General features: G+C 44.2%; 1 protein-coding gene across 1 annotated transcript in view; it reads left to right on the top strand.

The window, feature by feature from the left end:
* The window catches only part of kcp (kielin cysteine rich BMP regulator), a 55,357-nt gene that overhangs the window by 2,535 nt on the left and 38,605 nt on the right, over positions 1 to 14,217 (top strand). The window contains exon 2 of the mRNA XM_082540857.1: positions 13,812 to 13,906. Coding sequence (XP_082396983.1) covers positions 13,812 to 13,906 — 95 coding nt within the window. The remainder of the gene's footprint in view (positions 1 to 13,811; positions 13,907 to 14,217) is intronic.

Raw genomic sequence — 14,217 nt, 5'->3', positions numbered from 1 at the left:
ACATTACTTTCTGTACAGTGGAATTTCCTCACCAGCACTCCATCTTTTAGGTACAGTCTCTTCCACTGCGCCCAGTAGGCTTTGGTTGCGGGGCTGCATGCCGCTACATCGGCCCAGACGGGCCGACCTTCCCCTTTTTCCTTCCATTCCCAAACTGGGCCTATATCCACATCGTTCTTCTGGCTAGCCAAGAGCTGTTCTGGGGTCCAGCCACTGAACAAGCTAGTGTGATGGGACTCATCCACCCGGTGGATATTTGGGCAGGTGTCGTGGCTACTACTGGAACAACAGTCCACTGCTGCTACGGGTGCACACTCTGGTTCTGCTACCCGGCTTTTCCCATCGGTACCATCAGGCCCCACTACCCCCACTGGGGGCTGCCCTGGGGGGGTCATGCTGGTACCACAGTCCTCTAAGTTACACTGCACACCTTTATGCTCGAACCGGTCGCTGTTGATGGTGGGCTCTGGGAGTGTGCACGGGCATGAAGCGCGGCAGGGTCTCCTGGAAAGTGCATCCGCATTCTGGTGGTTTTTCCCAGGTCGGTGCAGCACCTGGAAGTTATACTCTGCCAGCTTCTCCAACCAGCGGGCCAGCTGGCCCTCGGGCTCCCTCAGCCTGGTCAGCCAGCGGAGGCTGCTATGGTCAGTCCGGACAGTGAACGGCCTACCCAGCAGGTACTGTCTGAAGTGGGAAGTGAACGCCACAACCGCCAGAAGCTCTCGCCTGGTCGTACAATAGTTTTGTTCGGTAGCCGACAGCCGCCTGCTCCCATAGGCCAAGACCCGCTCTTCGCCCCCTTGCACTTGGGAGAGAATCGCTCCAATCCCACAATTGCTGGCATCAGTGTCGAGGAAGAAGTCACCCTGGTCCAGTGGGTAACCCAGGACAGGGGCTGCCGTAAGCCGTCTTTTTAATTCCTGGAATGCTCCCTGGCAGTCGGCAGTCCAGTTAAAACGGGCATACTTCTTAGTAAGTTCGTGGAGGGGTTTAGCCACTGTGGCAAAGTCCTCCACGAACCGGCGGTAGTATGAGGCTAAGCCAACAAACTGACGCACTTCTGTGACGGTCCGCGGTGCAGGCCAGTCCGTCACCTGCTGGACTTTCTGGGGGTCCGTGGAAATACCTCCAGCAGAGATGATATGGCCCAGATAGGCCACCTGCTCCCGAAACAGGCAGCATTTAGATGGCTTCAGTTTTAGGTTGGCTCCACGCAATCTGATGAACACTTGCTCGAGCCGCTCCAGCATCTGGGTGCTATCCTGGCCCAGGACAATGATGTCATCTAGGTACACTAGGCATGTCTCCCACTGCAGCCCAGCCAGGACTCTGTCCATAAGCCTTTGGAATGTGGCCGGTGCGTTGCACAGTCCAAACGGCATCACATTCCACTCGAACAATCCCTTACGGGTACAAAATGCAGCTGCTTTTCGGGCTCTGGGGGTCATCTCTACCTGCCAGTACCCTGAAGTCAGGTCTAGTGTACTGAAGTACTTGGCAGTAGAAAGCGTGTCAAGGGTGTCCTGGATGCGTGGCAGGGGATAAGCGTCTTTAAGGGTTCGCTCATTTAGTGGTCTATAGTCCACGCATAGTCTGGGACTCTGGTCCTTCTTCTTCACCATCACAATTGGAGCAGCCCAGCCGCTATTGCTAGGTTGAGCTAGCCCAGCCTCCAAGCTCTGCTGTACTTGCTGGTCGGCCGCTATTTGTTTGTCCCCTGCCATCCTGCGCGGCGGGTGCTTAACTGGTGGCCCTGGCGTGGTCAGGATGTCATGCTGGACAACACCAGTGCGACCAAGGTCATTCGGGCCAGTGGAGAAGACATCACTGTAGGACCTCAGCAGGCCTGCCAGATCGTAGCGGGCAACGTGAGTCAAACCGGGGCTGCTCTCGGCGTAAAGGGCCTGCAAATGGCTTGGTACAGAAGCAGGGGGAGTACCATTAAGTTCGAGGGCTGCCAGGACCCTTGGTGGGCGACCCCCCGACCCCTCCAGGACCTGCACGGGCTGAAGAACCCCTGCCACGGCACCACGCTTTAAGGTGACAGCTGCGGCCCCAGGGTTAAAGACTCTGATTGGGATGCTAGAGGGTTTACTAGGTTGCACAACTGCGTGAGCTACCAGTACTTGGTGCTTCTCCACAAAGCCCTTTGTAGGGCTTAGCATCATGTCTCTATGGGCGGCACAGTGGGAGCTGGAAAACCCGGGGACCACATACTCGCAGCCTGGTTCCAAAACCGTAGTGCGTGCCACCCTAACAACAAGCACCTGGGGTCGAGGGCCCACGCCAGAACATGGTATCTTTTCATTAAACAGGGTTATCTCTTGGCGGCCGTAGTCTAAGCAAGCGCACGATTGTTGCAGGAAAGGGTGCCCCAGAATAACTTCAGTGCCTTCAGCCATGTCGGCCAAAAGAAAGTCTACATTTTCAACACCGCTCCCCACCTGTACAGGCAGGATGACCTCGCCCAGAACGGCCAATCCCTCTGGACCAATGCCTTGTAGAGTCTGAGCAATGGATGCCTGCACCTGAGGTCTTGACTCTGCGGGGATGGTGTTAAAATAGTGGAGGGGCAGCACATTCCGCCGTGCACCAGAATCCAGCAAGGCCCGTATTTCCCGTCCCTGTATTGCTATCTGGACACACATCACATCTTGGCCTCCGTTGTGGAACACTGTGCCTGGGTCAGGGGCTGGGCCTCTAGCAGCTTTTACAGGCTTTTGGGCAGGTGAGCGAGGAGAGGGGCAGTTCCTCTGTAGATGTCCTATGCCGGAGCAGTTATGGCAAACAGCCTCCTTCCTGCTTGACCTGTTAGATGTGCTCCAGCTTTGGCGCCCACGCTGGATAGGTCTTTGGGCCCTCTCCGGTGGTTCATAACTTAGCATATGAACACTCTCCCGTAATGCAGCTGTTCGGGTCCCCTGTGCTGTAGAGACTCGTGGCCCTGGCTGCATAAGCTGTGTGACTGCCCTGGCGGCCCTTTTCGTTGTCTCGAACCTGTGGGCGATTTCATAGGCTCTTGCCAGGGTGCGTGGTTGTTCTTCCAACAATTTCTGGACCATTTCAGCATCTGCCAAAGCATTAGTGAAGATCTCTACAGCAATGCAGTCCTGCTCCAGCTCGGAGCGGTTGGCATACACAATGGAAACCTTCTCGTATATATCATCTCTGAGGGTGTGCAGGGCCTCACCTGGTTTCCGGATTCTCTGCCGTAGCTCAATGCCAATGGCTGCTGCATGCTCTGAACACGGCCCATAGGCAGCCTCCACCTCCTCCACAATCCTCTGGTAACTCCAGCGAGCAGATTTGGGGTTTTTGTGGATTATGGCTCCAGCTGCGCCCCTCAGGCTGAATCTCAGTTGGACAGCCATGGTGTTCTCCGTCCAGCAGTTGGCCTTTGCACAGGTCTCGAACTGATAGAGAAAGTCTTTCCATGACCCTGACCCATCGAAATGGTCTGGTTGTAATGTGGGAATTTTCTCCTTGCCCCTCGTCTGTCCATCAGCACTATAATCTGCAAAACCCCCGTCTTGCACTACACCAGGAAAACAGCCGCGTGGCCCTGGCATGGCTTGTTTTGAACTGTGACCCTGGTCATGCTTGCAAAGCCCACACCCCCCATCTGGTGCTGGTATTGCCATGCGAGTTGTTGGGGAAAAATAGCCCTGAGCTGGCATTTCATAGCTGTACTGCGCAGGTTGGGGTATACCCGGCATAATGTGTAGCTTCGCTGGCTCAGTAAACGGCGTTTTTCTAGGGACACTGCAGGTACAGTTCACGGCGGTGAATGGCTGGCTGCATGGCCGAGATGTAACAATCCGAGGTGGGTGATCATGCGAGCCATGCTGTCCCACTGTGAGCGGTGTAGATGCAGTGTTACCAGGGCCTCCGCAGTCTGAGCACTGCAACTGCTTAAACTCACTGCACACTGCATTCTGCTTCGCTATTGGTGTTAAGAAAGGGTTGGTGTGAGCTGAAGGTGGCGGGGTGAGATGCCATGCAGCCTCAAACTCCGTCGTATAGACTGCTGCTATGCTCGCCGCTGGCGTTAACTCTATGTCCGTGATGAAGGGGTTGCTGCTGTGGATTCTATTGTTTACATAAGTGGCACGGTCCACATTAGCTGTGCCACTCTCTGGGGTTTCTGGCAAAAATGGGTTGCTGCTCTTACTGAAGTACATTCCCATGCCATCCCCTTCAGCATCTCTCGGAGCCGCCATTTTCTCTGTCGTCCGAGGGAAAAGAGAAAAAGAAAGTTCGCTCCCTCTCTCTCGGCGCTTTGCGGAGTTTTATCCCGGAAAAGAGCCCCCAGTGTTACCGCGCCAGATCCGCGGCCCCGAACCGTAGTAAGGAAACCTCTGGCAGTTACTTGACTCGCAGCCGGCAACAGCTTACTATACAGGTCAACTCCGCTAGCAAGAAGATCGAGGGAGGCGTAGGAAACTGCTTTACCGAACCTTTATTTCTCCTCCAAGGCACGAACACCGCGTACAGTGGGCTGAAACAGTTTACTCACAGCGGGCATCGCCGATACAACTTTGGCTGCCGAGGGAGTTATTATATTCCTTTTATTTACTTTCTCTTCGTCTCTTCTGTAGCTAACCGTTACTTTTCTTTTCCTTCTCCGCTCACCCTCACACACCCGACAGGCAGTTCCGCTACACACACCCGCATACCTTTCCCATCAGGCTTCACCCTTAAAGGACCATGCCTGTAACAGTAAGTTCTGAATATTATGTCACTTATTTATGTGCAAATGTTTAATTACAAAGGATATTAAAACATTACTGTTGGCCACATGCCGGCAAAGTTATGTGACATTAGCGATGTTTGTACTTTCAGTGTTTACTTTGTTTTAAAGCCTTTACTTTATACGCCATTCGATAGTTGACCTTAATCTTACAGAGAATGTGATGATTTTATGCGTAATTAAAGTCAGTCATATATCCACAAACACGACAAGCTGAAAGTCAGTGATGCTGCTCGGTTTGCAGTCCTGAATATCACGGCACAAGCAGGATTCACTGAATATATGTATAAAACAGTTGTCACAGTGTTAGCTTTATTACACTGATATTTTTTTGAGACATTCAGTGAGATTCTGGGTGTGCCATAATTGTAGCGACACAAATGACAAGATATTATCTCATGTGCATGTGTGTCATAAACATTATTAAAATGTGTTTGTGTGACACCCTTAGAGTAAACTTGCACTATCTCACTTGCCGGATATCTTTATTTTGTGGAGCACTTTGTTTCTCTTCTGGACTTTTATGTTTTTGTTTTTTTTTGATATTTATCATTTAGATTTTTGTTGATGTATTTGCTGATTTTGATTTTCTCATTACAGCCTCTACATTGCCCATTTTGAATCTTGTTCACTGTGAGTTTGTGTCTCACAGCTTACTTGTCTTCTGGGTTTTCTGTTTAACTTGGTTAATTATCAAGTCTTTGGTGTGTTGTTTGGGGTTTACTTCCCATTCCTGATTACTGTAATTATGTTCAGCTGTTTCTCATTCCTTTCTCTGTTCTGACTTCCGCAATTAGCTTTTAAGTACAAGTCTTTTTTTTTACAAGTCCCCTTTTTGTTGTCCTGAGTGCATTGATTAATGGACTTTAGGTTGTTTTCTTTTTGTTTGTTTTTTAATAAAAATTACTGCCTTTTGTTCTGTCTCCCTCCCACATCCGGTATTTGTGTCCAAGCAATCGGAAAAAAAAAAAAAAAAAGAATGTCAGCAAAGGTTCCAGTGATCAGTGCAGTGTTAAATAAATTTACAGTCAGTTTGATTAATCAAAGTTAGTTAAGCTTCAGCTCCTCATAACAAAATCAGTAGAAACAATAAAAACAGAAAAACACAGAACTGATTTAAAAATGATGCTAAGCTTTCCCTTTTGAATTAGATTTGACTGCATGTGTCAGGTTTGCCAAATGGCAGCTAATAGGAGCTAATTGCAGGAGTTCCTGCTATTAGAGCCAGTGAGTTTAGGACTGTTTGTTTATAATGCCAACAGTCCAAACAAAATGGGATTCCTCCCCAAACACACATTTTCCATTTCCTGAACACACAAGGGCTGTGTCCCAATTCAGGGTCTGCACGCTTGAAGTACGCGCACTACGCGTACTACGTACGGTGCGTACTATAAGTACGAGAAGTGCGGAAGTGAGAGGCTTGTGAAATGGGACGGTATACACTTAGTCGTGCTGCTCAGGTTGCCTAGCAACCATGATACTAACCGCGAGACACGTTACATACAGCATTGTTTGACAGAAATGGAGAAAAATGTTTTGTTAGTCATTCATTTTTGTCATGACATCACTGTTGGCAGAGGTATGAAAATGCACAGGAAAATCCGACGTGCATGGCAAACTTCATCAACAGCATTTAGGGAGGAATAAACACACATCAGCCTTCGGCCATTTTTGATGAACGCATACACCCCCTAGAGCGCGCTAACTTTATTAACAGCCACACAAATGTAAAGCACACATCAAACATAAATAAACCATTTGACTGTCTCCATAATTGAGAGCATTTTCTCTTCTTATTTCAACAATCACTTTGATTAGTTGCGTATCTGAGGCTGAGACCACGGGACTGTAAAACATGATTGTTGGGCTTCATTTCTGTGCTGAACAGTCATGTAAGATTAGTTAGTAATTAATTAGTTAGTTAGTTAATGTTGTTCATGAGACTAAAGTCATCTCACTGTGGTAACTTTAATTATTAAACATTCGCACATAAATAAGTGACGTCATATTCAGTACTTTTGACAGTTCACTCTTGGGCCGCTCCATCTTATTAGGGAAATTCCATATACATAAATGTAAATTTCAAAACTCAACCCCATCATTTAATTTGTTTTTGATTGAAATTGAATATTACTTAAACTCCCTTAAATTAACTTCCAATAAAAAAGGTTTATCATTGATTGAAATTCATTCAGAAATGTTTAACGAATGAGCTGTCACAACTTTCAAGTACAAAGTTGTTATGAAGTCTGTCACATTCCCCCCCTTTTTTCTTTTTTTTATCCTTTATTTATTTATCCTTATTTCATTGTACTGTATATTGTTACTCTTATTTGCCTTGTATGTCTACTGTACAAACTGAACTGGAATGACTGACTGTTCGCTTTATAAGTTCAATAAAGTTTGGGAAACAAAAAAACAAAAAACCTATTCGGCCGCTCCCTTCTGCTGGCAAAATTATTCAGACCCACCGCCGCGCTATGAATTGTGGGATATATGGGACCACGAAGCGTGCACCGGACCACGCTTGATATTTGGGGAAATCGACGGCGCATTTGGAGTATGCATTTGAAGTACACTTCGAATTGGGACAGCCGTCGTTGCGTGGCGGTGACGTAACCGCACTTGAAATGCGTACTTTTTTTCCTGGAAATGTCTCCTAAATTGAACAACTGTTGTCCCCCCCCCCCCTCTCTCTCTCTCTGTGCAGCCATCTCAGACAATGGCATGCTCACCCATATTCCCTTTCCTGACTTCATTAGACACTTACAGGGACATTGTCCCTGAGAATGAGAGGGGTGGAGGTCATTGTTGTGGGATAATTTCCGTTTTCACCACTCACATCTGGTCAGACAGTGGTTTGCGGCACATGACAGAATGCTGGTTGAATATCTCCCTCCCTACTCCCAATTCCTTAATCCCTGAGGAGTTTTTCTCTGCCTGGAGGTAGAAGGTTTATGACCGGCATTCACATGCACAATTGGCCGTGCTAGCAGCCATGGATGCAGCATGTGACGAGATCACAGCAGAGGGTGGATTCGCCACTATAGGAAATACTTTCCTCACTGTATCGCAAGGGATGATATCCGTTGTGATGTAGATGAAAATATGTGGCCAGACAGACAGGAACATCTGGATGTGCTAGAATGATTTACGTATGTTCAGTTACAATATGTACTGTTATATTGTTTACATTTGTGCACAGCTCTACCAAAAGGGTGTTTCTCAGGTTTATTCTAAATACGTGACTGTAGAGTATTTTTCTTTTGCACAATGTTACAAACAGCCTACACAGTAAAAATGTGAAACATGCGTATTCAGTGGAATGTCTAACTTTACTGTAGATTTTACTATAAATGGCTGTGCAAAAAGTGTATAGTGCTGTCTTGAGCATTTTCAGGTAGTGTCACCGAGTTCTGACCTTCTTTTTTCATTGGAAAACACTGAGAGAATACTACATTGTCCATTTGACTATCTTGTTCATAAAGATGGTTTCACGACTTCTCATTTTGATGACAATGGCAGTTTCATTGACACGAATATTTGCTTTTGAGGAATGGATTATCGAATTTGAGCAAGTGGGTTTTGCAGTTTGCACCAATTGTTTTGAGAAATACACTAACTGTTGTGCAAATGTTAATAGTGATGTGAGCAAAGCACCAAAGCGACTGAGAAAAACTGTAAAACTGATTTAAAACAAATTACTAGTGATGGCCAAACGAAGCTTTCTGAAGCGTTGAAGCTTGTGTTAAAAAACGGTTCATTACTATAAGCTTTTCAATAGTCATCTCTGGTGACATCTGGTGGCCAAAAATATGAAGAGCAGCTTGAATGTACAACTTAGGATGAACTGTTTCATTATGATTGCACACTTTACAGAGCTGAATTGATATTCTGTTTGATATTATGTAATAGTTCCGTCTGATATCAGCCCGATATCAGACAGACCTCAGAACATGTATTTTTGGGTGAAAAAACTAAAGTTATGTCCATTTACCCAATTTCCTTCGGGGTCAACCTTCAGGATCAATAAAGTTTTATTGAATTGAATTGAATTAATAATAGATCATTTTGATGAGTAAGCCTTCCTTGTTTAAACATGTGCCATGGTGTGTGCTCCTTTTGCTTGTGACTTCTTGATGTTTTTTTACTAATAAAAAGAATACACTACATATAACAATCTTATAGGGAATATGCTTGTGCTGTGAGGTCCCTGCCTCTATGTGTTTATGTAATTAACCAGCGGACTGGTAGGTTTACATATAATATACTACTATAAATATAACTATATGTCTAGTGTATTTCTTATTTAAATTTTAGACCTGCGAGCAGAACTGCTGATGAACTGTTTTTTTTTATTTTAGAATAGGCAGAGCATCCTCCTTTCCTGGCTCCATGTCTCTAATTATGTCACACACTGGTTCAATCTCTCGCACAAAATCACCACCAAAACACCACAAATCCTGCCAATGATTCATTTCCTTATAAACCCTGAATCAGGTATTGAAGCAGTGATGTGCCGAATGAAGCTTGGAAGCTTGGGACGTCATTGATCACTTGACTCTGTTCAGACGAACCAAGCCTCGGCACAATGTTTCTGAAGCACTGTGCTGATTTTTTTGGGGGGGGGGGCACATGCACCAGAGCTTCAGTTTCAAACAGACCATCGTTACCATTGCAATAGCCACCGGCGCACAAGGACCTCAAATTAAAGCAAATGGCTCAAAAATAAAGAAACGGCTCAAGACCCTGTTACGTCCCTCTGCAGCTTCTAATCGTCTCAGTGTTTTCAGCTGGTGCTAATTGGCCACACCTAGTCAGGTGTGGATAAAAGCATACCTGAGGCAAGCTTTCCGGCAGTGCACTAGTCTTTGCCTTGGTGGCACCAGCCATTTTAGCCAACCTGGTTTTCCATTTTAGGATGAAACCTCTTCTCACCCACACTTTGTTGTTCGTCTCCTTTTTTTTTATGTTGTGGCTTTTGAGCCGGGTCGTAACACCCAATACTATTACTTTTTTATTCAATTATATGATAAAATAGGTATTGCATACTTTGAAATGAGTCATTTTCCAAGAGAGAAACTTTGTGAACAGACTCTATCAAATACATTGGTACAGAAAACAAGAAATAAGACTTCTTGACCTTCCTCAGCTTACACTGTCAATGAAACAAAAAGAAGAAGAAGAGGAGGAAGAAGGAGAGTGCAAAAATACTTAAATCTATGGCATAAATGTGAATTTATACTGTCCATTTGTTCAATGTAGGGTTGGAGCTTCCACTGTGTGACTGCAACTACAACCCTATTTTTACATACAAAACTTTTATTTTAACTGCTGTAATTGGAGGTGGCCACTGGATGTCAGCAGAGAAGCAACTTTAAAAAAATGGAAGATAAATGACAGAAAAACAGCGGACATTAAAAAATAATGACACTAACATCATTTTTGTCATGGTCTCGTCCTCCATGTGTGGACCAGCCCTCTGGAGGAGCGGTGGAGAACATTGTGCTGTCTGCAACATGATTCAGTGTGGTCGGTTTGGTGGTGAGTCATGATGGTCTGGGGAGGCATACCCATGGATGGACACACAGACTTTTACAGGCTAGGCAACGTCACCCTGACTGCAATTAGGTATCGTTTTGAAATCCATAGACCCTGACAGGCTTTACCCTGATAAATAAAGCATATATAAAATTCATTTTGCTAAAACCTGGTTGAAGCTTCTATACTGTGGCAGGAGTATTGTTTCCGTCTCAAAATGGCTTGATATAATTCATGAAAGATATTTCTGAGCTATGTTTGACAGATTATGCACCAACAAATAATATGCAACAGTTTAAATACCAGAAATCACTTTTGAAGGAAGATGAAGGAATTGATATAATTGTTTGGGCCCACACTCTCCTGACCTAAATCCACAGAGCACCTCAGGGACAACATGTTTCCATTCATCTGCACCAGGATGCACTTCAGTCTGTCCAGATCTGGGAGGAGATACCCAAGGAGACCGCCTGTTGTTTTATTAGGATCATGCTTCTATGCATACAAGCATGTGGAAGCCATACAAACTACTGAGCACCACTTTGAGTTGCTGCAATAGAGCTTCAGCGAAATGTACTGGCCTGCTGAATCATTTTTTCTCTTTGATCTTCAGGGTGTATTCAGCTGTCTGTAGATTGATCATTTTCAATTCCATCAACCAAGGTTTCGTCATTTTGTTCCTAAAAATTACCCAGTCAATATCAGTATGATATCAGTATGAGCAGTGTATATACATTAAAGAAATGACGTTCTGCAAGTATCTTTATGATATTGCATTATCGTACATGCTATAATCAATCCAGCCCTCTTTGGTTCAATTACTATAGATTGTGGTGTTATATGCTGTGATTTCTGTTGGCTGGTGGTCAGATCTGTTTTGAAAAAGGCATTTTTAATGCCAGTAACAGGCTGTACCCTGATAAATAAAGCATATATAAAAGTCATTTTGCCAAAACCTGGTTGAAGCTTCTATACTGTAGCAGGAGTATTGTTTCTGGTTCAAATTGGCTTGATAATACATCAAAGATATTTCTGAGTTACGTTTGACAGATTATGGACCAACAAATAATGTGCAACAGTTTAAATACCAGACATCACTTTTGGCACATCGGGAGTATTTAAACTGCTGTAAATGACTTGCTGACCTATAATCTCTCAAACAAATCTTTCATGAATAACAAACCACTTTGAGCCAAAAATGACATTTCTATCACAAGGCAGACGCGGCAATCACTTTTTGACAAAATAAATTTTACGTGTTCTTTAAAAAGACTTATTTACATAAAGGATTGTGTCTGTTTTTGAAGACAGAGCTGGTCAGAAGGATTTCAAACAAATATAATACTTGTAAAATTATTATATATGGATATTTTCATAATAAGAAATGAAGGACTAAACAAAAAATGAAGGAAGGTTTTAAGGACTGATTTACTGGAATAGTATACTTAACCTGGAGTTCATGTTCTGGTCCCAGAAGAGGTTTCTGCATAAATTGTTGTGATTTTGTTCAAAATTCCTTCATTACTCTGTTAACTTGCCCCAGCTGTGTCTTGGCAGTCCTCCTGTAGTTTAACCTTGACAATGTGAGCATCTGCCTTTTTTCCAGAAAGGGTAACAGTCTTACTTGAATTAACAGTCACTAAAAACTGGGAATGTTTTGGTGTTTTTTTGCCCCCATGTGGGTTCAGTTAAGAATACTCCTTTATTCTCTTGGGCTGTGGGCTATGGGTTGGTAGATTTTTGGGCAGTTTTTTTTTTTTAATTATTATTATTTGCAGATTAACTGTGAAACTAGACCACATTTCCAAAAGGAAAGAGCCACTGTACAGTGATGGTGAGTGCAGCTTTTTACTTTTCACTGATTGTTACAGAACAAAATGCCACTCTGGTGCTACATTGAAACAGCAGTTCCTTGAAAGAGTTTCTGCATCTACAATCAACCCTCTAGGAGTTAAGTGAGGAATTCCTCTGGGATGGGGTGGATGGAGGACTTGTAACTTTGATTAAAACCATCTAACTAGCACGATGGGTGGGTCTTTGTTCAGATCTACAGTAATTGTGTAGTTAATGGATGGAAAGCAATTTGGCCTGATAAGAGAATCTCCCATCAACTCCATCCATTAAGAATCACTTGGGTGTTGTATCATCTCTTCATTAAGATAAAACAGCATGTCTTATTTGTCCTGTAAGTTTCACAGCTAAGAATTATGAGATTTGTATGGGAAAGAATCTAAAATAAGAGTCATTGCAGTGATGAACATGTCAGCAACATGAGGGATATAGATTCCTGGGACAGAGGGTGGGTGGATAGGCACAGTGGGATGCAAACTGGGGTTATTTCCAAAACAGTAAGACATTAACACTCACATTTACTCTCTCTCTCTCTCTCACTCACACACACACACACACACACACACACACACACAAATATTTTGGGATGCTTCAGCATGGCTCCCTTCCAGTCTCCATACCAGGTTTTAGCTGATTACCAGAAACAGGGGTCTCCACTGGGTGGAGATGTTTTTTCGAGGAAAAAACAAGGAAAACAAGACAAGAAAAGGCCGTCACGGATGTCTTTTTGGTACTAGAAACTAGATGAACTCTGCACACCTGAACATTTCTCTTACGTGAATATCTGCGGCCTCGACCCCTTTCATGTAAAACATGTGATATCTTGATAAAAGTTGTGAATGAACAGAATTTCACTACTGCCTTTTAATCACTGCCCAAGGGGGAATGTAAGACTGTGTCAGCAGAGGAGAGACTCAGCAGTGTTGTAAGATCGGGTGGGTTTCCGCCCAGTTAAGCGGTTCTAAAGATTTATCGTGCGGGTTAAAATTACGATACAACAACAATCCGGGTGTTTGGGATCATTTTGGCGGTTATTTCTTGCATGTAAATTTTATGGGTTAATTCGAAACAAGTACCATGAGTACAAACACACACACGCGCTCACACACGCACGGCGGTGCAGTGGGACCTACGTACAGTTAAGGTGCTCACGGTGAATAAAGCGCACGGACTCCTATACGTAGTGTACGTATGCAGTGAGTGCAGCACTGATGTGCACGGGTTGCTGTTTGGGTTGCTTTCAAGTGATAGGCGGGACTGTGGTCCAGACCTCTGGCAATAATCTCTCTCTCTCGCTCTCTCTCACACACACACACGCACGCACACATTTGTGTGTCTCCGTATGTGTGAGTATGTGTGTCTGCAGTGCCTGTGTTCATTCCTCTTCGACGCTAAGCAGCACAGTGGAGCGTAAACTCGGCTATAGGATCTTTATATTTTGAAGAGTTTTGAATAACTTTTGGGCTGAAAACCATCTGCAATATCTGGCAACACTAGATCCAGATGTTTCACGTTTCCCCTGAGCGCTTTTTGGAGAGGTCTGCTTGACGAGGAGCAGTGACACACTGAACGTTAAACTCAACGATCCATGGCTAAAAGGACGATAAATGCTGTTATATTTGTGTAAAGTATTTTGATTTTGAGCTTTTTTTCCCTTTTGGCTGAGGAGAATGGAGAGGAAACTCAGAGCGGTTGTGCTGCTGGAGATACATTTGCTCTTCGTGTTCTTCTTGCACGGACAGTCTAGTGCAGATAACGAGAATGGTAAGTTAACACACAGGGTCACGGGGGTCATGGATTGTTTATTTTACTGTTTTGATCGAACTTTCTTAAATTATAACTTTAAGTGTGAATTAATCTGTTCACAGTCAGTGGAGCTATAAATGGTATGTGGGGAGTTGTTTTTTGTTTTAGTAAACCCTGGTATTTAAATACTTAAGCTTGATATAATGTCTTTTTAAAAAATCACAATACAAAAGCTGACATGTAATTAATGATTTTTAATGTTCATTCTTGCCCAGTCCCACATTTGTTTATATTGAGTGTTCATTTTCGAAGAAACTATAGTTTTAGTT

Source organism: Aulonocara stuartgranti (assembly GCF_965226115.1).
Source record: "Aulonocara stuartgranti genome assembly, chromosome: 7".
In the NCBI taxonomy this organism is placed as follows: domain Eukaryota; kingdom Metazoa; phylum Chordata; class Actinopteri; order Cichliformes; family Cichlidae; genus Aulonocara; species Aulonocara stuartgranti.
The sequence above is the reverse complement of the archived record's forward strand: the minus strand, read 5'-3'. Positions and strand labels throughout refer to the sequence as shown.